Consider the following 19,160-nt stretch of genomic DNA (forward strand, 5'->3'; position numbering starts at 1 on the left):
CACACCTGTGGATGCCTGGCCTTTCCTGCCCCTCTCATCCTAGATGGTGGGGCTTCCCCACCTCCCGCTCCAGCCCCTCAAGTCTCATACCTGGTCGATGCCCGGCTGGCTGTCACTGTATAGAGTGCGGGTCTCCACGTGCTCGGGTACCAGCCCCTGGGTGTGCAGAAGGTACAGAGCCAGGCGCTCTTTCTTAGATCCCAAGAAGCGCGCTGTAGGGGGCTTGAGTTCTGTATCGGAGAGGGGAGGGGACGGGAGGAGAGTATCAGGAAGTCAGGGGCCTTCCCATCCCCCACGTGGGCCCCGCCTTCTCCACCCTCAGCCTGGGAGGCAGACTTGGTTATCCATTACAGGAGGGTAGGGGACAGGGTGGCGCTAGTGGTAAAGAACCCTCCTGCCAATGCAGGTAGACTTAAAGAGATGTGGGTTCAATCCCTGGGTTGGGAAGATCCCCTGGAACAGGAAATGGCAACCAACTCCATGCCTGGAGAATCCCATGGACAGAGGAGCTTGGCAGGCTGCAGTCCATAGGGTCACACAGTTGGACAGGACTGAAACAACTTAGCATGTGTGCAGGGGACAGAGTGGGGGGTAATGCCCTCTGGCAATTCCTCCATCCTGAGCCCCACTGGAGGCAGAGGCCTGGCCCTGTGCTTGCTGGCAGGTGTGTACGCTCCTCACCAAAGCTTTGCAGTTCGAATTTTTTCCCGTTGTAAAAAACAGAGTCACCCGCAGGGCTGAAGAGAGGCGGCGGTAGTCCCTTTCGCTTGGCGTGGTGCTCCAAGAGCAAGCTTGGGGGCATCTGATCCCGCCACCTCAAGGGCCCTGACCTGTGGGGAGACCCGAGTCCTGGAGAAGCCCCTGCTGCCCGCTGCAGGCTGACCAGTGCTGGGAGTGGGCATGCAGATGGGTTTGGGCCCCGGCTCCCCGGCCCAGGATGCAGGTGTCTTCAAGGGGAGCTGTGGGCTCCCTCCTCCACCCTCACCTGCTCCCTTGCCCACTGCCCCGCCAAGCTCAGGTCCTCACTGGCAATAGGATTTGGAGAGCCCACATCGAGCTCCAAAGCCAGACAGGAGTCGGTCTTCAAGGTCAATGACTGTGGTTCCAATCATGTCATCAGGTGAGAATAGGTCAAAGTCATATAGCTGGATCTCTAGGTCTTTCTCCAAGGGGATGGTGCAGCTCAGTTCAAACATCCTAGGTGGAGGGTGTTGGAGACACAGAGACTGAAGACCATGTTATCCACCTGCTTCCGTCTCCAGCATCCTGGCCCCATGGGCCTGTGCCCCACTGTGTTTGGTCCCGGTGAATACAGAGAGCAGAGCCTGGCGTGACTGTCATCTGCCAATAACCAGCCCTCAGGCCTGGTGGGAGCAACTTTTTTTGTTTATTTGGCTGCTCTGGGTCTTAGTTGTGGCACACAGGATCTTTAGTTGTGGCGTGTGAACTCTTAGTTGTGGCATGTGGGACCTAGTTCCCTGAGCAGGGATCAAACCTAGGCCCACTGCATTGGGAGTGTGGAGTCTTAGCCTCTGGACCACCAGGGAAATCCTGGGAGTAATTTTTGATAGGCCTGGGGTGCAGGACTCTGAGCTCCCTTCCAGGGCGACGTGTTTGAGAGGGAGAGGAGAGGTGGGCTGCCCGTTGGTGCTGGTGCTTTGTCCATGTGTTGAACATGGTGCTAGGAACGCAGAAGCTAGAAAAGAACCTGAGCATTCTCTGCCTCCGGGACTGCTCCCGACCCACAGGGGATGGGACCGGGCACACTGGGGCAGCTCACACGCCAAAGATGGGGTCCAGAGTGTTGGGCTGGTACTTGTCCCGGTTGCCAAGCATCGTCTGTCCCAGTTTCAGGATCACGTAAGGGTCACACTGGGGTTCAGAGAGAAGTGAGGGAGGGCAGGAGTGGGTCAGAGGGGAGCCCTTTGTACAGACGGGGCCTTTGGGGAGTTGGAGTCTGGGCATCAGCCTGAGGGGAGGCTGGGGTGCAGAGTGAGGTGTAGGGGAAGCTGAGTGCTGCGGTTCGGGGATGCTGGTTACCAGGCCGTTGATGTCTTGGGGCTGAAGGTGGATGGCTCGCACAATGTACACCCGCACCACACACTGCTGGGGGAAGTCCTCTTTCTTAGGCCAAAGCAGGAACTGGCGAGGGGGCTTGGGAGCTTCTGGGTTCTCAGGAAAGGGGTAGATGCGGAATTGGCCCTGTGCGTGTGTCAAGGAGGGAAGGTCTTGGCCACCAGCCTGGCAGCGGCCTGGCTGTGTAACTCCCTCCAGGAGGGGCCCCAGGTCCCAGGTCAGAAGAGTGGGTTATGTTGAGGATGGCAGGACCTGAAACCCACCGGTGGGGGCAAGTGCTGCAGAGATGCTCAGCCAGGACCACAGTGTTCAGGAGGGGTGATCAGGAAGGGCATTCAGAGGGGTGTTAACACAGGAACTGAGATCTCAGTTTCTGCTGAAGGGAGCTCTCTTTCCACCCCCATCCACCCCTCCAGGTCCGCACTTCTTTTCAAAAGCTCTTGAGCCTGAGCGGGGATTGAAAAGCTCTAGCCCTTCCTGCGTCAGGGGAGGCAACCCTGAATCCCTGCAGAGGTCAATCTCTGCCCCCTGCTCCCAAGACTGTCAAGCCCTCCATGCCTGTCCTCACAATGAACATATAGAACCAGGGCTCCTATCAGAGTCTTCCCCCGGGCAGAAGGGGCCCAGGGTGATGGGTGCAGCCACGCAGGGCGGGACACACACCTTGAACTCCCCTACCACAGGGCTGTCCTGCCTGGGCCGTTCCTGGTAGAGTTTGAAGGTCTGGCAAAAGTCCTGCAGGCCTTGGAAGGCTGGCACAGCCTCCAGCTCGCAGTCATACACCTGTGGGAGGGCGCAGAAGACCCCGCTGGTGGGGGGAGCCGGCCAGGGCCTGGCCAGAGGGGACCATTCCTAGGATGGGGCGGGTGGAGGGATTCCTGGGGTCAGCACAGCTGCTACCAGTGGGAGCGCTGGTTCCTGGAAGAGTGTGGCCAGCGGTCATGTGGTCCAGAGTCTTGTGAAGATGGTGAGGGAACAACCCCTGCTGCCCCTCTCCCCGTGTCTCCGCCAGCTTGGCGGTTCCCTGAGGACTTGGTACCCGTGTGCTGGCCTTCCCCACAGACTCTCTCATGCCTCAGCGGTCCGTGCTCTCAGGGGCCTGCAAACCTTCAGGGTGTGATAGTCTTTGTACTTGTACTTCAAGGTCTGGGGAGCATCTCCAGTGGCCCAGAACAGCTTGCTCCACCAGTCTACTTCCTGGTCAAATTCGTCCTGGCAGGGAGAGGGGGCATTTTGGCCCCTGGGGAAGGGGCACGGTGGCTTCCTCTGCCCTCACCCCTCCCTGAGCTGCCCAGGGTTGTTCCTTATTCCCCGAGGCTGAGCCTCCATCACCTCAGCCTTGCTGGACTTGAACCAGAACTTTTCACAGAGGTAACCTAGAAGCTGAAAAAGGACTGCACATGAGTGAGGGAAGGCCCAGCCGCCCAGCCCGCCCACCGTCTCCCACTTCCCAGGGGAGAACAGACTCGAGGTCACGGCTTCCTTCCCTGGCTCCCTTCCATTCACAGAGGCCTCTTAATTCAGGGATCCTCAGACATAGGATTGGGGCCAAGAAGGAAGGGAAGGTTTGTTCTAGGTTTTCTCGTTGCCTGCAGCCCAGATTGAACTCCAGAAGGCTCAGAAGTGGAGCCTTAAGCCCCACCCCAGGCTCCTGGATCCGAATCTGCATTTGTTCAGGATGTCCCAAGGATTCCTGTGCATTCAAAGTCGACAGGTGCTGCTCCAGGGCAGTAGTTCTGAAGTTCAGACACACTGGAATCACTTGGGGTGGGGTGGGGTATGAAAGCGTTAGTCACTCAGTCGTGTCCCACTCTTTGTGACCCCATGGACTATAGCCTGCCAGGCTCCTCTGTCCATGGAATTCTCCAGGCAAGAATACTGGAGTGGGTAGCCATTCCAGGGGATCTTCTCCAGAGGATCTTCCCCACCCAGTGATCAAACCCATATCTCCTACATGGCAGGATTTTTTACTGTCTGAACCACCAGGGAAGCCCTTGGGAAAAAAAAGAGATTGATGCCACCTGGGTCCTACCCCCAGCAATTGGTCAATAGTCTGGCCATCAGGGCTTTTTAAAGTTCTTGAGCAATTCTAATGTGCACCCAGATTGAGAATCACTGCTCCTGAGTTTCCGTGAACAAGTAGGCCTCACCCTGGAGGCACAGACATCAGAGCTCTGTTTAATCCACCCTCCTCAGGCACAAGGGCCATTTCCTGAAATGGCACGGGGCCTCTGGCCCTTCACTCACCTCCTGATACTTTTTCACAGACAGCGCTGCGTGGAGAAAGTGCAGTTGTGAGTCTCAGGAGAGGGGATGAGGGGGAGGAGGAGGGGCACCCCCACGCAGGGTGGCCAGGGCCTCACCCACTCCCAGGGTCAGCCCAGGGGTGAGGCCTGGGGAGGGGCGCGGAGAGAGGGTCGTACTTGGGGGCCGCGGGGGCACATAGTCCTCGGCCCAGGGGTCACAGAAGTAGGGCTGCAGAGAGTCAACGTTGGCCTGACCCACCACGGTCTCCTGGCCGAAGTCCTGATTGTCCACCACCTTCAGCACCAGGGGCAGCGCAAAGGCCTCCTCCATAGGCATGTACTGCAGCCCCCGGAACAGGCCAGGGCATGAGGCTTCCCGTGGGACGGGCACTGTCCCAGCCCTCGCCCACGGTGTCCTTACCAGTGTGAGGAGGAGGGCTGACTGGGTGAAGTTGGGATTGGTCTGGAAGTCCCTGATGGGCTCGGTCTGCAGGGACTCCTCCCAGCATTCCACCAGGAGCCGGGGCGAGCGCACCTGCTTCATGTTGCGAAGGCCCCAGACCAGCATCTGCGGGGATGGAGAGGGGGTGGGGACGGGAACAGACAGTGCCTTTGTATCGGGGTCCCAGCCTGGCTGGGGGGCCTGCAGGGCCAGGGCACGAGGCTGGGCAATGGCGGAGTCTGGCGGCTCACCCAGGCCCCTCTCCCGTGAGGAGGGGCGCTCGTCCCCCAGGCCCAGGCACATTCCTCTCTCCCCCATGATAGGGGTACTGCCCTTGCTGCCCTTCTGGCCTCTAATCATTTCTCTTGGGGGTGAGTTCCTGAAGCTGGCTGCCTCCCAGGCCTACAGCAGCTGATGTGGCCCCCGGGCTCCTAGGCATGGCTGTGCCCTCTAGCTCATGGCTGACTTGGGTCCCACAGAACTCCATGACCAGTCGGCGAGATAGTGCCCTGAGATCTCGCTCTCAGTGGACCAACACTGGGCACCGCACGAGCTGTCCACACCCTCTGCATAGAGCTGCTTCGGGGCAGAGTGCGAACCAGCCACCTGGCCTGATCTGGGCTATGGTGCTGGGAAGACCTGACTATTGTCCACCCTTGGCCAGGTTTGTGGCAGGCACATAGGTTCTAACATGGGGCCCTCCATGCTACTCTCAGAAGAGGTGAGAAACGTCCTGGCATTTGGAGTCTGGCAGGGCCGGGCCTAAACTCTGGTGCTGCCACTGAGCCGCTATGTCGCTGTGCGTGGATGTGTTATTTCTCAGAGCCTGAATTTCCTTCTCTGGAAGGTGGCAGTCCCTAATTTTTGCTCAGGGGCCACGTGAGGCTCACACACAGTAGGTAAGAAATGCTAAAGCCCTTTGTCTATGACCTGCTGGGTGCCAAGCCACTCAGTCATGTCCGACTCTGTGACCCCCTGGACTGTAGCCCACCGTGCTCCTCTGTCCATGAGATTCTCCAGGCAAGAATACTGGCGTGGGTTGCCATTTCCTTCTCCAGAGGACCTTCCCAACCCAGGGATGGAACCCATGTCTCTTACGTCTCCTGTATTAGCAGGCAGGTTCTTTACCACTAGTGCCACCTCGTGATGGCACTAGTGATATCTTGCTGTTGCAGAGATTTGCGTTAAAATACTGCAAATACTCTATCAGAGTTTCTGCCCTTCATATCTCCCCTGTCTCCTTGTGTCTCTCACAGGGTATCTTCTCGGGGTCCAAGCTTTGGGTCAGGTAGGCAGAGGCACAAGAGGGTCAGCAGCGAGTGCTCCGTGATGCTCAGCTGCTTTGGGGACAGCTTGTGCCCCGCCCACCCGCCTGCCCCGCTCCACTCTTTGTCACCTCAATAGCCATTTTCCTGAGCGTGGGCTGGATGCTCTTGGGGAGGATGTAGATGCCATTCTTCCAGGGCACACTTAAGATGGGCAGATGCTGTCTGAGACTCTGAAGGGATGGGATGAGGCAGAGGAAAAGGGAGATGAGGCCCCGTTGGTCTGGTCCTATTGACCCCCCTCTCCCACTCAAGCAGGACCCTGAGAGCGCTCAGCTGAGGCGGCCCTGGAGCCCTTTGGGCAGAAGCTAGTGTCGGAGTCATGGAGAGGCAGGGCAGGTCCGCACCACCCGGCCCAGTGGTGTCTGAGCTGGGGACCCCCAGGACTTTCTTGAGGGACTGGGCTTGGGGGCTGCTGGTTGTGGGAACCCATAGCAGAGGAGTGGGGCAGGGTGGAGGCGCTGAGTACCCCACCTCCCAGCTGGGCCCTGTCTCCTAGCACCTCAGTCTCAAGGATCAGCTCACAGGACGCCAAGATTTCACCCTCTTCATCCTCCAGCCCTTTTACAAGGGGGTGCCACCTCATCGGGGGCAGGATCCGGTCGTGGGCATCCAGCCAGACCACCGGGTACCACATGCTCCGTCCCCACAGTGTCTCATTGCCCTGGAGGGAAGGGGGAAGTTCATAGAACATGGGGGCCAAGCTGGCAGCATTCCGGCTCCTCCCAGGATTCTGACAACTCCAGCATCAGGGCTGACATTTATGTTCTCAGGACGTGCTCTGCGAATCAGCCTCATTGAGCACTTTCTGAATATTCTCCTTTACAATAATAATGCCTCACAGGAATTCCCTGGTGGTCCAGTGGTTAGGACTCCTCACTTCCACTTCAGGGGGCATGAATTCAATCCCTGGCCAGGGAACTAAGATTTCTTCATGCCGCGTGCATGCATAAGTCCTATCTCTTCAGTCGTGTCCAGCTCTTTTGCAACCCCATGGACTGCAGCCCGCCAGCCTCCTCTGTCCATGGGATTCTCCAGGCAAGAAGACTGGAGTGCCTTGCCGTGCCCTCCTCCAGGGGATCTTCCCAACCCAGGGATCCAACAAGCATCTCTTACGTCTCCTGCACTGGCAGGTGGGTTTTTTACCACTAGCAACACTTGGGAAGCCCCGGTCATGCCGCACAACAAAGCAAATAAAATAAGATAAATAAAATACAGTCTCCTCAGAGCTCTGCCCAGCCTAGCCCACCTCACCTTGGGGTCCCGCTGCCACAGTTCCAACACCACACATGGTGGGCTCTCTCTGGTGTCCTGAGGGTTCTCGTACAAAAGGAGGTGCTGAAAGATGAGCGTCTGGGCCCATGTGGGGGCTGCAGAACTCTTCAGGGTTTGGGTGCACTGGCTGTAGTTCAAGAAGACCAGCCTGATGAAGGGCTCTGGGGGCAGAAGTTGAGGAGGTAGTGCCTTGGAGCTACTGAGTGAAGCCCTCCCCTCTTCTGGCCGCTGTCACCAGTGGACCCAGTGCCTAGGGAGGCTCAGGCCAGCCAGCCGCAGCCATTCCAGCTCCCCCAGAAGGCCACCTCAGCGTTAGGCACAGAGCCTGTGGGCTGGTAGCCAGAGGCCACCTTAAACTGTCATGGCTGGGGTCCAGACATCACAGACTCAGAGCGCCCAGTGGCTCTCTGGAGGGGTTCTGGGGACCAGGCTACATGTACGTGGCTGCTCCTCCTCATTATCAGCAGGTGGCCTTGGCATCAAGGGACGTCACAAGGCCCTTTTGAAGAGGGTGCTGGTGGTTTAGCTGGTCCGTGGTATCTGACTCTCTGCAACCCCATGGACTGTAGCCCGCCAGGCTCCTCTGTCCATGGGATTCTCCAGGCAGGAATACTGGAGTGGGTAGCCATTTCCTCCTCCAGGAGATCTTCCCCACCCAGGGATCAAACCCACATCTCTTGCATCTCCTGCACTGCATGCGAATTTTTTACTGCTGAGCCACCAGGGAAGCCCTCTCGATGTTCCCAATGGACACAGCTTCCAGCGGACACCCACCGCCCCGGCTAGATCCCGTCCAGCACTCTGGCTCCTGACAAACAGGGCCACTGCCAGCCCAGGGCACCTGAAATCTCCATGTGGGGCCGGAAATTGCCAAGCCTCATCCCCGTCATCTACCCGATGCAAGGGACAAGTGGAGCCCAAGCCTGTCGCCCTCTCTCTTGCCTGCATGTCTCCTCCCCCGTCTCCCTCTTCAAGGCCCAGCTAAGTGGCCTCCTCTGGGGTGAAGCCGCCCCTTCTTGATTTCACAGTGTTGGGGACATGCTGAAAGGCTGCTCCCGTCCTGTGTTCCCTGTTCTTGTGTCTTTTCCCCAAACCAGGGTCATGAGCTGCTGGGGGCAGGGGTCTGCATGTCCGTCACCCCCTTCCTTGCCATCCTTTATACTGCTGTGCAGTCAAATGGGGGGGTCCCTGAGAGGCTGGCGGAGAAGGGGTGCCCTTGCCTACCCTGGAATGTCTGGACATGGCTGGACATCAGGTTCCGGGCCTGGTAGATGTAGCAGAAGAGCTGGTAGTAGTGGGGCTCTGGGAAAGAGAGGAGCCATGTCTGCTACCTGCCTTCAGGCCCCCCACCTCAGGCCCCCGCTCCCCGCCCTCAGGCACTGGGTGCCTCTGGGGCCACCCAAGCAGACTCTCCGCTGCACACTCACTGTTGAAGACGCAGTAGATGAAGGGCAGGTTGGGCGTCTGGGTGATCGCTGTGGGCGCCCTCCAGGAGCTCCTGATTCTGTCCAGCCTCCGTGTGGACGAAACCATGTCCACCTCCCTCTTCGCCTGCTCTTTCATATCTGTGCTCTGTGCCCAGGACAGACTCCCTGAGGCTCTTGAGTGCCTTTCTTGTCACTTCCAGCCCAGGCCCAGGTCACCCTTCTCCCCAGCCAAAGCCCAAGCATGTCCCCTCCACCACCCCGCAGCGGTCACTGCATCTGACCACACAGGGCATCTCCGGCTGCCTGCCTCGCCAGGGGCCCCTGGCTCCGGAGGCAGGGTTGCAGATGGGGAGACCCCTAGCCCACTGGGGCTTTACCAAGGATCCCTCCAGGAGGAATATGGGTGCAATGCCCTTGACCTTGTTGGGGGCCAGCCTCCGGTGCCAGCAGCGCCGGCGGAAGCGGCTCTGGGGCTGAGGGTTCAGGTGGAACTTGGAGCCGAAGACGCCGTACTCCCAGCCTGCCTCGTCTTCAGCCAGGCCGGGGTGGTGCTGTGGGGAGAGCAGAGGCTCCCTCTCACCCGGTGTGGGTGTGGGTGTGAGTGTGCCCCCTCTGTGGGCCCCACCTCCCGCCCTGTGGTCCCACCGGTCCTTGCCCAGGTGGCCCCTCACCAGCTGCAGGAAGGAGAGGGTCTCCTGTTCGTGGCTCAGCTGCCTGTGGTCCCGGTAGCGCACCCGCACCCAGCGCCGGCGCCGGCGTGAGTAGTAGGTCTTCTCCACCGAGTTCCAGACCTGGGGCAGCCCCGAGGGCGGGATGCCCACGCCGTACTCCCAGCCTGCAGGGCCAAGACATGGCCTGTGGGTGCCCGGGGCCACAGGCTCAGGGGCTTGGATGGGCCCTGAGAGACAGGCTCCAGGAAGGGCAGGCCAAGGGGGTAGTGCTGTCCCTCACGTCCAGGTCTGTCTGGGCCACAAGGAAAGGTGTGGTCACACAGCATCACCCAGGTAGCCTGAGCCTGACAGCTCATCTTACAGATGAGGAAGGTGAGCTCACAGATGCCCTGGGACCCGCACAAGATCACCCAGTTCATAAGCAGCAGAGCGTGCATCCTGAGCCCCGGTCTTCTGACTCCTAGCCAATTCATTGCCCCTTCCCTGGGGCCACTAGGGTGAACCAAGCTCTGGACTTGACCTCAGTTCATGTGCCCAGGAGGCATTCAGCCATGGGCTTCCCAGATGGAGGTAGTGGTAAAGAACCCGCCTGCCAGTGCAGGTTAGACAGAAGACACTCGAGTTCAGTCCCTGGGTTTGGAAGATCCCTTGGAGGAGGAAATAGCAACCCACTCCAGGACTCTTGCCTGGAGAATCCCCACGAACAGAGGAGCCTGGCAATCCATGGGGTTGTAAAGCGTCAGACATGACTGAAGTGCCTTAGCACGCATGCACATACCTGTCTGAAAGCTGGGGCCCATGTCTGTGGCAAGTAGGGAGGCCCCACTCTCTGAAGGCTGGGGACCCCAGGGACATAGGCCCACTCTACCCGAGAGCTTGGCGGTTTTCAGCTCCAGGCCCTTCCGCCCTCAGCCAGTGTCCAGAGGACTGACCCTCATTGTCCACTGCGTGGTTCAGCTCCACAGCCCAGGTTTTCTTCACGTGCCAGCCTTGGGGGCACTTCACAATCTCCCGGGCCTCCACAGGCTCTCCATTCTGTGGGTGGACAGAGAGGACGGGCCTATAGCGGCCGTCGTGGCCTCCCACCCCAGGAGCAGACAGTGCTTCTTACGTCTAGTGCCACCCGAGTGTTCACTTAATATGCTTCTATGGGTTTGCCTTTCTAACCTGTACATGCATTTTTAAAAGGAAACTTTATATAAGCACTATCAGTTTTATATAAACTTTATATAACCACTCACCATAAATAGGAAATAACCATACGTATAACTATGAAAGTAAAAGAGCGTGACTGAATCTCAGGGGGATACTGCTGCCTGCCCACACCCAAGCCAGCTCTGCCCTGTGCAGAGGAGACCAGCCTGTGAGACGTGAGTTAACCTCGCGATCCAGTCAGGAGTACGTCAAGGCTGTATATTGTCACCCTGCTTATTTAACTTACATGCAGAGTACATCATGCAAACTACCAGGCTGGATAAAGCACAAGTTGGAATCAAGATTGCTGGGAGAAATAATAACCTCAGGTATGCAGTTGACACCACCCTTATGGCAGAAAGCAAAGAACTAAAGAGCCTCTTGATGAAAGTGAAAGAAGAGAATAAAAAAACTGGCTTAAAACTCAACATTCATAAAACTAAGATCATGGCATCCTGTCCCATCACTTCATGGCAAACAGATGGGGAAACAATGGGAACAGTGACAGACTTTATTTTGGGGGGCTCCAGATGACTGCAGCCGTGAAATCAAAAGGTGCTTGCTCCCTGGAAGAAAAGTTATGGCCAACCTAGACAGCAGACTAAAAAGCAGAGACATTACTTTGCCAACAAAGGTCTGTCTAGTCAAACTATGGTTTTTCCAGTAGTCATGTGTGGATGTGAGAGTTGGACCATAAAGAAGGCTGAGTGCCAGAGAATTGATGCTTTTGAACTGTGGTGCTGGAGAAGACTCTTGAGAGTACCTTGGACTGCAAGGAGGTCCAACCAGTCCATCCTAAAGGAAATCAGTCCTGAATATTCATTGGAACAACTGACACTGAAGCTGAAACTCCAATACTTAGGCCACCTGATGCAAAGAACTGACTTACTGGAAAAGACCCCGATGCTGGGAAAGATTGTGGGCAGGAGGAGAAGGGGACGACAGAGGATGAGATGGTTGGATGGCATCACTGACTCAATGGACATGAGTTTGAGCAAGCTCTGGGAGTTGGTGATGGTCAGGGAAGGCTGGCGTGCTGCAGTCCCTGGGGGCACAGAGTTGGACACGACTGAGCGGCTGGACTGAGCTGATCCAGTCAGCAGCCACCAGACTCCATGTGCTTGTGCTCAGTTGTGCAGTTGTGTCCGACTCTTTGCGACCCTATAGACCATAACCCACCAGGCTCCTCTCTCCATGGGATCTCCAGCAAGAACACTGGAGTGGGCTGCCATCTCCTCCTCCAAGGGATCTTCCCAACCCAGGGATTGAACTTGTCTCTCCTGCATTGACAGGTGGATTCTTTACCACCGAGCCACCTGAGAAGCCCACCAGCCTCCTGGGGCTCCTTTCCTATTTAAGTTCATTAAAATGAAACAAAATTTGGGAATTCCCTCGTGGTCCAATGGTTAAAACTCTGAGCTTCCACTGCCAGAGGCCCAGGCTTGATCCTTGGTCACAGAACAAAGATCCCACAAGCTGTGCAGTGTGACCAAATAGGAAAGAAACAAAATTTAAAGTTCAGTTCCTCACTCCCGCAAGGGCCACATTTCAGGCACTCAATAGCCACATGTGGACGGTGGTGATATGGAACATTTCTATCATCACAGAAAGTTCTCTTGGACTCACAGACTTAGAAAATGAACTTATGGTTGCTGGGGGAGAAGGGATAGTTACGGAGTTTGGCATGGACATGTATACCCTGCTGTATTGAAAATGGATGATCAACAAGGGCCTACTGTATAGCACAGGGAAATCTGCCCAATGTTATGTGCCAGCCTGGATGGGAGGGGAGTTTGGGGGAGAACAGATATATGTATGTGTATGGCTGAGTTACTTTGCTGTCCACCTGAAACTATCACAACATTGTTAATTGGCTTTACTGCAATAAAAAATAAAACTTCAAAAAAAAAGTTCTCTTGGACAGTGTTGGTTTAGACCAGCCCTAAACAGAGTCTCCTATTCTGGGTAAAAGCACTGCCTTTGCACGGGGGACAGAGACACTCTGTTGTTCTTCCAGTCTCACTTAGGGCACCTCTTCCTGCCACCTTGGGATACAAACCCCATCAGTGCTCACCAGGGTCCCACTGATCCAGCGCTCCCAGCTTCCCAGGCACCCCCCGGGAGCATGGATTGTCCCCCATGCCCCCTGCTCACCACATCCGTATTGGGGGTGGCAGCAGGCACCCAGGCCCCCATGGCATCCCGGCGCTGGTTCTCATACACCTCCTCCAGTACCTGGCTCTTGTTGATGTCTGTGTCCAGGAGCAGCCTGGGGGCGATGAGACCCCAAGTTCCCAGCACACCTCCCTGAGCTTACGAGCCCCTGGAGTCCTCCTTTGCTGGCCAAGCACTCCCATACCTGGCAGCAGCACCTGCTCTAGGCAAGGCTGGGCAGCGGGGCCTAGCATGCAGGGTAGGGGGGTGGGCAGGGCCCTGCATCTTGTGCACCCCAGCGCCCAGACCAGGTCTCAGTGGCTGTATGCCTGCCTCCCTGAGTTGCTGCCTACTGGCCCTCCTGGGTAAAATGAAGTGCCAACTCCAAGCCTGCCCATCCAGGGGCACACAGGCTCCAGGCCCCATGCCCCAGCCTCACCTCCTCTGAGGCTCCACTGTCCACGGACCCTCCCAGTGCCATCCATGGGGCTCTTTGAAATCTTCCTTGGGAAGAGCCTTGTGGCCCATGACGTCCGAGAAGTTGGGGCAGCATTGCAGGAACTGTTGTCCCCACTGGTCCTTAAACTTGGCCTGGTTCTCGTACTGGGAGAGGGGAAAACGTCAGTGCCTACAGACCCCTCAGCACACCTGGCACCCGCCCAAAGCCTCCTCCCCTGGGCTGTATGTGCCTCCTAGAAACTCGGAGCCAGGCAAGAAAGGGCGTGGGACCTGCCTGGGCCAGAGCTGTGTTGTCACTGTAATGGGACAGCACCTCCCCTGCTGTCCATCAGCACAGGCAGATGCCATGAATCAAGTGCTCATGTGGCTAGGCGCCTTTCAGACACATACTCCCATTTCACAGGTGATGAGGCTGAGGCTCAGAGGTCACCTCTACCCCAGGTGGCTCAGCTATGGAGTGGGGTGGATGCTGCATTAGAGCCAGCTGGTTGCCTGCGACGTGACCTGTCCTCCCCACGTCACTGGGGAACCCAGTCCTGCTCCACCACTGCCACTGGGGCTGGAACTTTCTTCCACATTCCCCTGAGGGACACTCAGCCCCTGCTCCCTGCACTCATCCTAACTCCTCTCTGTCTGGGCGCCTCCAAGTCCTGCCGTCTCTCCATCCACAGCATGCAACTTAGAAACATGAAAACAGGTTTTAACTCAGTTAAAAAGTCTGAAGTGTTAGTTGCTCAGTTGTGTCTGACTCTGCGAGCCATGGACTGTAGCCCACCAACCTCCTCTGTCCACGGAACTCTCCAGGCAAGAATACTGGAGTGGGTAGCCATTCCCTTCTCCAGGGGATCCTCCTGACCCAGGGACTGATGCCAGGTCTCCTACACGGCAGGCAGATTCTTTACCCCTGAGCCACCTGGGAAGTCTGAAACTCAAAACTTATTTCCCCTCTATTCTCAGGACCTTCCCCTGAGCCGTGTCCTCCCCCTTCTCTGATTATAGAGCAACCTCTGGCCGGTTGCTCACCCACCCCCTGGGTTTATGGTTCTGAGGGAAGATACCCCATTTCCAGTTCCTCTGACTGTTTCAGAACTCCCCCTCCCCGGCTGGGGTGGGTAGGGGTCCCAGGCTGTCGTGTGCCCTGAACTAACTGGGAGAAATTCCCCATAAATCTCCATCCCGGTGAAAGTGACTGGCCCCAGGGGACCACTCAGTTGTCCTCCTGTCACCAAGGCCATGGCTTGTCAACAAGGGACTCCTGTAGTCTCTGTCACCTTCCTCTAGCTCCTTTTACGGTTTTCAGATTCTGCCAGCAATCTTTTCTCCACCTTGGGAGTTGGGCTGTTGCCAAGTCACCCTCCCGCCAGCCCCCCCGCCTCACCCCCACTCACCGTCTCTGCATACACGACCACTTCGCCCTGGCGGAGCAGCTCCAGGTCCCTGCTATCAGTCACGTTGCCAAGCCACATGCAGACCCGGAGCTGGGCGGGGAGGGTGTCCTTCTCTCCTTCTCCCTCTGGGTACTGAGCCAGAGGCAGGTCAGCAACCACAGGGGTTTGGGTCCCCGGGGCAGGGGCATGGGTTAGGGAAGGGCACACACACCTGCTCCTTCACCCTAAGCCCCGGGAGCAGGGGCTTCACACTGAGTTGGGTGACAGGCATAACAGAGGCTGGTGCGGGTTGTGGGGTGCAGGCTGTGGGGTGCAGGAGTGCGGAGGGGCAGGGCCACTCGGGAACCTGGGAATGCTCTAGGGAGGAGTAGTGCTGATGGTGACATTGACAGTGACACTTGCTATGTGATGTGCCAGGCGCTGTGCTAAGTACCACATGTGTCATGTATGCTCTAATGCTCACACACCACTACAAGGTGGGTACGTTTATCACCAGGCCTATTTCACAGAGGAGCAGGCTGAGGCCAGACACGGTTGGCCCCAACTCACACAAGCCAGGGAGCCAGAGAACCAGGATTCAAGTCTCAGTGTTCTTGTAAGATAAGGAGGACTCAGATGGGCACCATTGGGATGGAGCCTTCCACAATGGCGGGAAGGGCAATGGGGAGCCAGGGAGTCTCTGAGTGGGAGGCAAGTTCTGCCACCTGCCTCCCTGGGGGCGAGAAGGGGAAGGCTGGAAGCTAGGACTGTCTTCAGGGCAGGAGACTTGTGTTCAGTCAGCCTTATTTATGGATTGCATCTGATAGGAAGGGCTGGGGCCCAAACCTTAAAGGCATTAAATATGTAGATAGCAGCCAATCATGGACCAGGGGAGAGGGGACAGGGACAGGACCGAGTGAGGCGTGAGGACGATGGAGGGGACAAACTTGAGGAACATTTATGATGGGCATGGACTTGGCATCGGGTACATGCTGATGGTCCCAGGCTCCCGCCTCCCTCTGTTTAAGCCCCATTTCTCCTGGTAAAGGGCCCAGCAGAGAGGAAGTGGGCATGTCCTCCAGAGGCTCATGGGGGCTGCCCGGAGTGGGGGTGGGGGGTTCAAGGCTTCTCCCTTGGGGTGTCCTGGGCCCTCTCCTCCCCTGAGGACCCCCGACCTCCCCACCTGCAGGAATAGGGTCTGTGTCTTCCCACAGAACCTGCCGGAGTGCCGGGCCCCATCTGGGGAGAACAGGACGCTGTGGGCGGGCACCTGAGCATAGGCCACCCGCTGCTCCCGGGACATCAGCCAGATCATCACATCCGGGAGGTTCATCTGGGGCTGCGGGGCGCGAGAGCGTCAGGCCTGCCTGAGTAGCCGGCACCAAGGCCTGCTCCCGGCTGGAGTATCCAGCACCCACCTCGGGGAGCACGGCATTGAGGCGGTACAGCCAGCCCTCTGCAGTGGCCACCATGTCCCTGGCGGGGGCCTGCTTGGCTTTCTGGGCCAGTTCCTGCAGAAGGAGGCGGCGGAGCTTCCACTTGTTCTTGTCCAGGTCGGTGGCTTTGGGCTGACTGGTTATGCAGGGCAGCGGCCGCCTGTGGCCAGGACCAGGGGAGTGGGGGCTGGTCTCTCTCTCATCTCACCTGCTCACCATCCCACCCAGCCTCAGTGTCCTCACTAGACCAGAGATCTTGCCCTACTGGTTGACCCAGCTGACCAGTCCTCTGAGACCAAGTCGGCCAGAACAGCTGTTCGACCTGGTGGACAGGCCTGCAGACAGTGCAGGCCTGGAGAGTGGGAGGGAGCCCTGCCTGCCCTCCTTAGGAAGCACGCTAATGGTGGGTCGGGCCCTGGGTTCTCATACTTCCTGCTCCTGTCCTCCCAGCCCCTGCAGTGTGCCAGGCCCGTGCTCAGGACCTCCTTGTGGACAGAGGTGTGAGCTGTGAGACGGGTGCCAACCAACCCGGGGAGGAGGGGTTCTAAGTGGGCTGTAGTCCCAAGAGAGGCCTTACAATGGCTCTTCCAGAACAGGCAGGAGCCTGATGAGGGCCTTGTGGCAATGAGTGATGGAGGAGAAGGTGTGGGCTGGGACGTGCAGGGCTTGTCTGGACAATGGAGAGAAGCTTGGTTTGATAGGAGCATCAGGCATGGATGTAGAGGGGACAGTGATGGGAGGAGAGGTCAGGACCGTTTTGGGGGTCCCTGAACAGCAGAGAAGCAGCTCTGTTGTTTGGAGAGAGATCTGAGCTTATGTTTCCTGTGGAGGTGGGGGCGCGGGAGGGAGGCAGTGGGGTAGTTGTTCTGTAGGGTCTGGTCTGCACCCCAGGCCTTGTGTGGACTTGATCTAGCTCAGCCCTAGCCCCAGGGGTAGGTGCCCCCCTGCCCCTACTTGCAGTCCTCCACCAGCTCCCTCAGCAGTTTCTCCCACTGGGGAAGCAGAGCCGGGTCCCTCGGATTCCTCATGGACTTCAGGGTGTCCAGGTTGGCCTTCTGCCCAGCAGGAGAGAAGCAGTGTGTGAGTGCGGGGCTCCCCTGGGACAGGCTGATTGGCCTAGGATGCTTTCAGCCAGGACTTGGGGACCTTTGAGTTGGTGATGGACAGGGAAGCCTGGCGTGCTGCAGTCCATGGGGTCACAGAGAGTCGGACACGGCTGAGCAACTGAACTGAACTGAACGGAGGGGTAACCTGGAGATGTCCATATCCAAAGCTGTCACATACCATTGAAGGCTAGGATTCCCTCCCAACTACCCCACAGAAAAAATGGGTGGCAGGAAGAAGCCAGGATGTAGCAGGACCATGAAGGGGTCACAGGGTCTTGACCTCGGGCTTCCCTTCTGTTGGTGCGAGCAAGTCACATCTAAGGTGGGGGAACCAAGGGGGCTCTGCTGCCTAAAACTGATCAGTGGCTTCCCCCCTCGACACACACCTAAGACTTCTTGTGATCTGACGCTTCCCAGCTCCCCCGGTCTTATTTCCTCATCACCTCCACACCCCAGCTACCCACGAACTTCCTATCACTATGGCTTTGCCCAGTGTTCCTTTCTCTGCACCCCCACCACTGACCCCAGCAAGACTCTGCTCAAATGTCATCTCCTTTTCCAACAGCTCCCCTGACTCTCCTCTCTTCATCTCACCCCTCCCACCTGAGTCTCTCTGCCCCTGTGGCTCTTAGAACCTGAGTCTCCACTGCAGCCCTGCTGCTCTGTGTCCTAACTATCACATGTCCAACTTCCCTGCTGGGGGAGATTGTGTCTACATGTCTTTGTGTCTTTGGTGCTGTGTCTGGCACCTGAGCTGGTGTGGAACGCATGAGAGAGCTGAGTGACCAGATTCTTAAGGCTGCGACTCATTTTCCCAAGACTTCCATCAATGACCTGGGTCCTGGGACTTCCCTGGTGGTCCACTGGCTAAGACTCCACGCTCCCAAGGCAGGTGGCCCGGGTTCCATCCTTGATCAGGGAACTAGATCCCACATGCCGCAACTAAGAGTTCGCATGCCACAGCTAAAGACCCGGGGTAGACAAATTAAAAAACCAAAAAAAGACCTGGGTCCTTCCCTGGCCCCCCTCACTCCCCTGCCCACATGACTCACCAGGCGATCCCGCGTGAACTGGAGGAGGTTGAGGCAGTTCATACGGAAGCCGATGTCTTCCCAAAAGGAGGTCACGGCCACAACAGGCTTGGTGTTGTACCAGGGCACGTAATGGTAGATGTTCCCTGGAACACAGAGACATGTGTGGGGAGGGGGTGTCTGAGGGACACCTCTCACCGTGTCCCCTCTCAGAGGACCTTCCCTGGGCCACTCCATTCCTCTAGGGTGTGATCTGCTAAAGCATCCCAACTGGACCGCTCCCACTGGAGGGTAGGCTGTGGGCCAGTTCAGGATGGATATGCTTTGATGAGCCCTCACGGTGCTCCATGTCACTCGGGCTCACAAAGTCTCCAGTTCACAGGTGGGAAAACCCAAGCTAGTGATGGGAAGTGGTTTCCCTGCGATGGCTCAGCCAGGTGGTGTGATGCAGGCACTCAGTTCCAGAGCCTGTGCCCCTAACTCAAGCGAGATGCCAAAGCCTGGGTTTGCCTTGAGGTGGGGTCTTCCTTCTGGGTGTCAGGAGGCAGAGGAGGAGTGGGCCCTGGGTTCAGAGACCCAGAGTTTAGTTAGGGTGGGCATACACCTGACATAAAGGGCCTGCTTGTGAAGAGGAGTCGGGTGGAGGGGCAGGCATGGTCAAAAGCCAGTGATAGGCCTGGCAGACTGGGTCCCCTGGCCATGATTCTTATTGAAACAAGGGCAGGGAAAGCTAGATGAAACCCGTGGTATTCTTTTTCTGAAACATTTTGCTGAATTGAAATAAAATTCACAGGCAACCGAAAATAAAGTCAAAGCAGAAAGTCTGTGAGGCAAGTGGAAGAAAAGTGGACATTTGTCCTCTGAGTTTCTGGAAAATCTTGGAGAACTGGCTCTTCTCTGTGACAACTGCCAGGGCCCAGCGGTCAGGAGAGAGAGCCAAGCGCTGTCTGA

General features: G+C 57.4%; 1 protein-coding gene and 1 long non-coding RNA gene across 37 annotated transcripts in view; one reads left to right on the forward strand and one right to left on the reverse strand.

Moving 5' to 3' along the window:
* FER1L5 (fer-1 like family member 5) overlaps window positions 1-19,160 on the reverse strand; it is a 52,372-nt gene that overhangs the window by 4,294 nt on the left and 28,918 nt on the right. For 10 of the 36 annotated variants that reach the window (XM_081484654.1, XM_081484645.1, XM_081484651.1 and 7 more), the window contains 26 exons: window positions 18,231-18,355; window positions 17,027-17,127; window positions 16,055-16,232; window positions 15,820-15,975; window positions 14,658-14,789; window positions 13,250-13,413; window positions 12,811-12,925; window positions 10,395-10,497; window positions 9,463-9,626; window positions 9,169-9,342; window positions 8,792-8,936; window positions 8,589-8,666; window positions 7,344-7,525; window positions 6,592-6,753; window positions 6,161-6,262; window positions 4,744-4,890; window positions 4,500-4,662; window positions 4,324-4,349; window positions 3,409-3,459; window positions 3,184-3,288; window positions 2,740-2,859; window positions 2,041-2,202; window positions 1,781-1,872; window positions 1,027-1,197; window positions 682-830; window positions 91-230 (listed from right to left, as the gene is read on the reverse strand). In XM_081484654.1, the coding sequence (XP_081340780.1) occupies window positions 91-230; window positions 682-830; window positions 1,027-1,197; window positions 1,781-1,872; window positions 2,041-2,202; window positions 2,740-2,859; window positions 3,184-3,288; window positions 3,409-3,459; window positions 4,324-4,349; window positions 4,500-4,662; window positions 4,744-4,890; window positions 6,161-6,262; window positions 6,592-6,753; window positions 7,344-7,525; window positions 8,589-8,666; window positions 8,792-8,936; window positions 9,169-9,342; window positions 9,463-9,626; window positions 10,395-10,497; window positions 12,811-12,925; window positions 13,250-13,413; window positions 14,658-14,789; window positions 15,820-15,975; window positions 16,055-16,232; window positions 17,027-17,127; window positions 18,231-18,355 (3,407 nt within the window). Of the gene's footprint in view, window positions 1-90; window positions 231-681; window positions 831-1,026; window positions 1,198-1,780; window positions 1,873-2,040; window positions 2,203-2,739; window positions 2,860-3,183; window positions 3,289-3,408; window positions 3,471-4,323; window positions 4,350-4,499; window positions 4,891-6,160; window positions 6,263-6,576; window positions 6,754-7,343; window positions 7,526-8,588; window positions 8,667-8,791; window positions 8,937-9,168; window positions 9,343-9,462; window positions 9,627-10,394; window positions 10,498-12,810; window positions 12,926-13,249; window positions 13,414-14,657; window positions 14,790-15,819; window positions 15,976-16,054; window positions 16,233-17,026; window positions 17,128-18,230; window positions 18,356-19,160 lie in introns of all 36 variants that reach the window. The other 26 variants (XM_081484652.1, XM_081484625.1, XM_081484624.1 and 23 more) reach the window with 14 other exon arrangements.
* Window positions 4,229-12,566, forward strand: LOC145503936 (uncharacterized). The gene is made up of 2 exons (XR_014051935.1): window positions 4,229-10,063; window positions 11,919-12,566. It is a non-coding gene; the product is annotated as an uncharacterized LOC145503936 (long non-coding RNA).

This window comes from Giraffa tippelskirchi, chromosome 4, assembly GCF_054371585.1.
Source record: "Giraffa tippelskirchi isolate mGirTip1 chromosome 4, T2T-mGirTip1v1.2.pri, whole genome shotgun sequence".
NCBI lineage: Eukaryota > Metazoa > Chordata > Mammalia > Artiodactyla > Giraffidae > Giraffa > Giraffa tippelskirchi.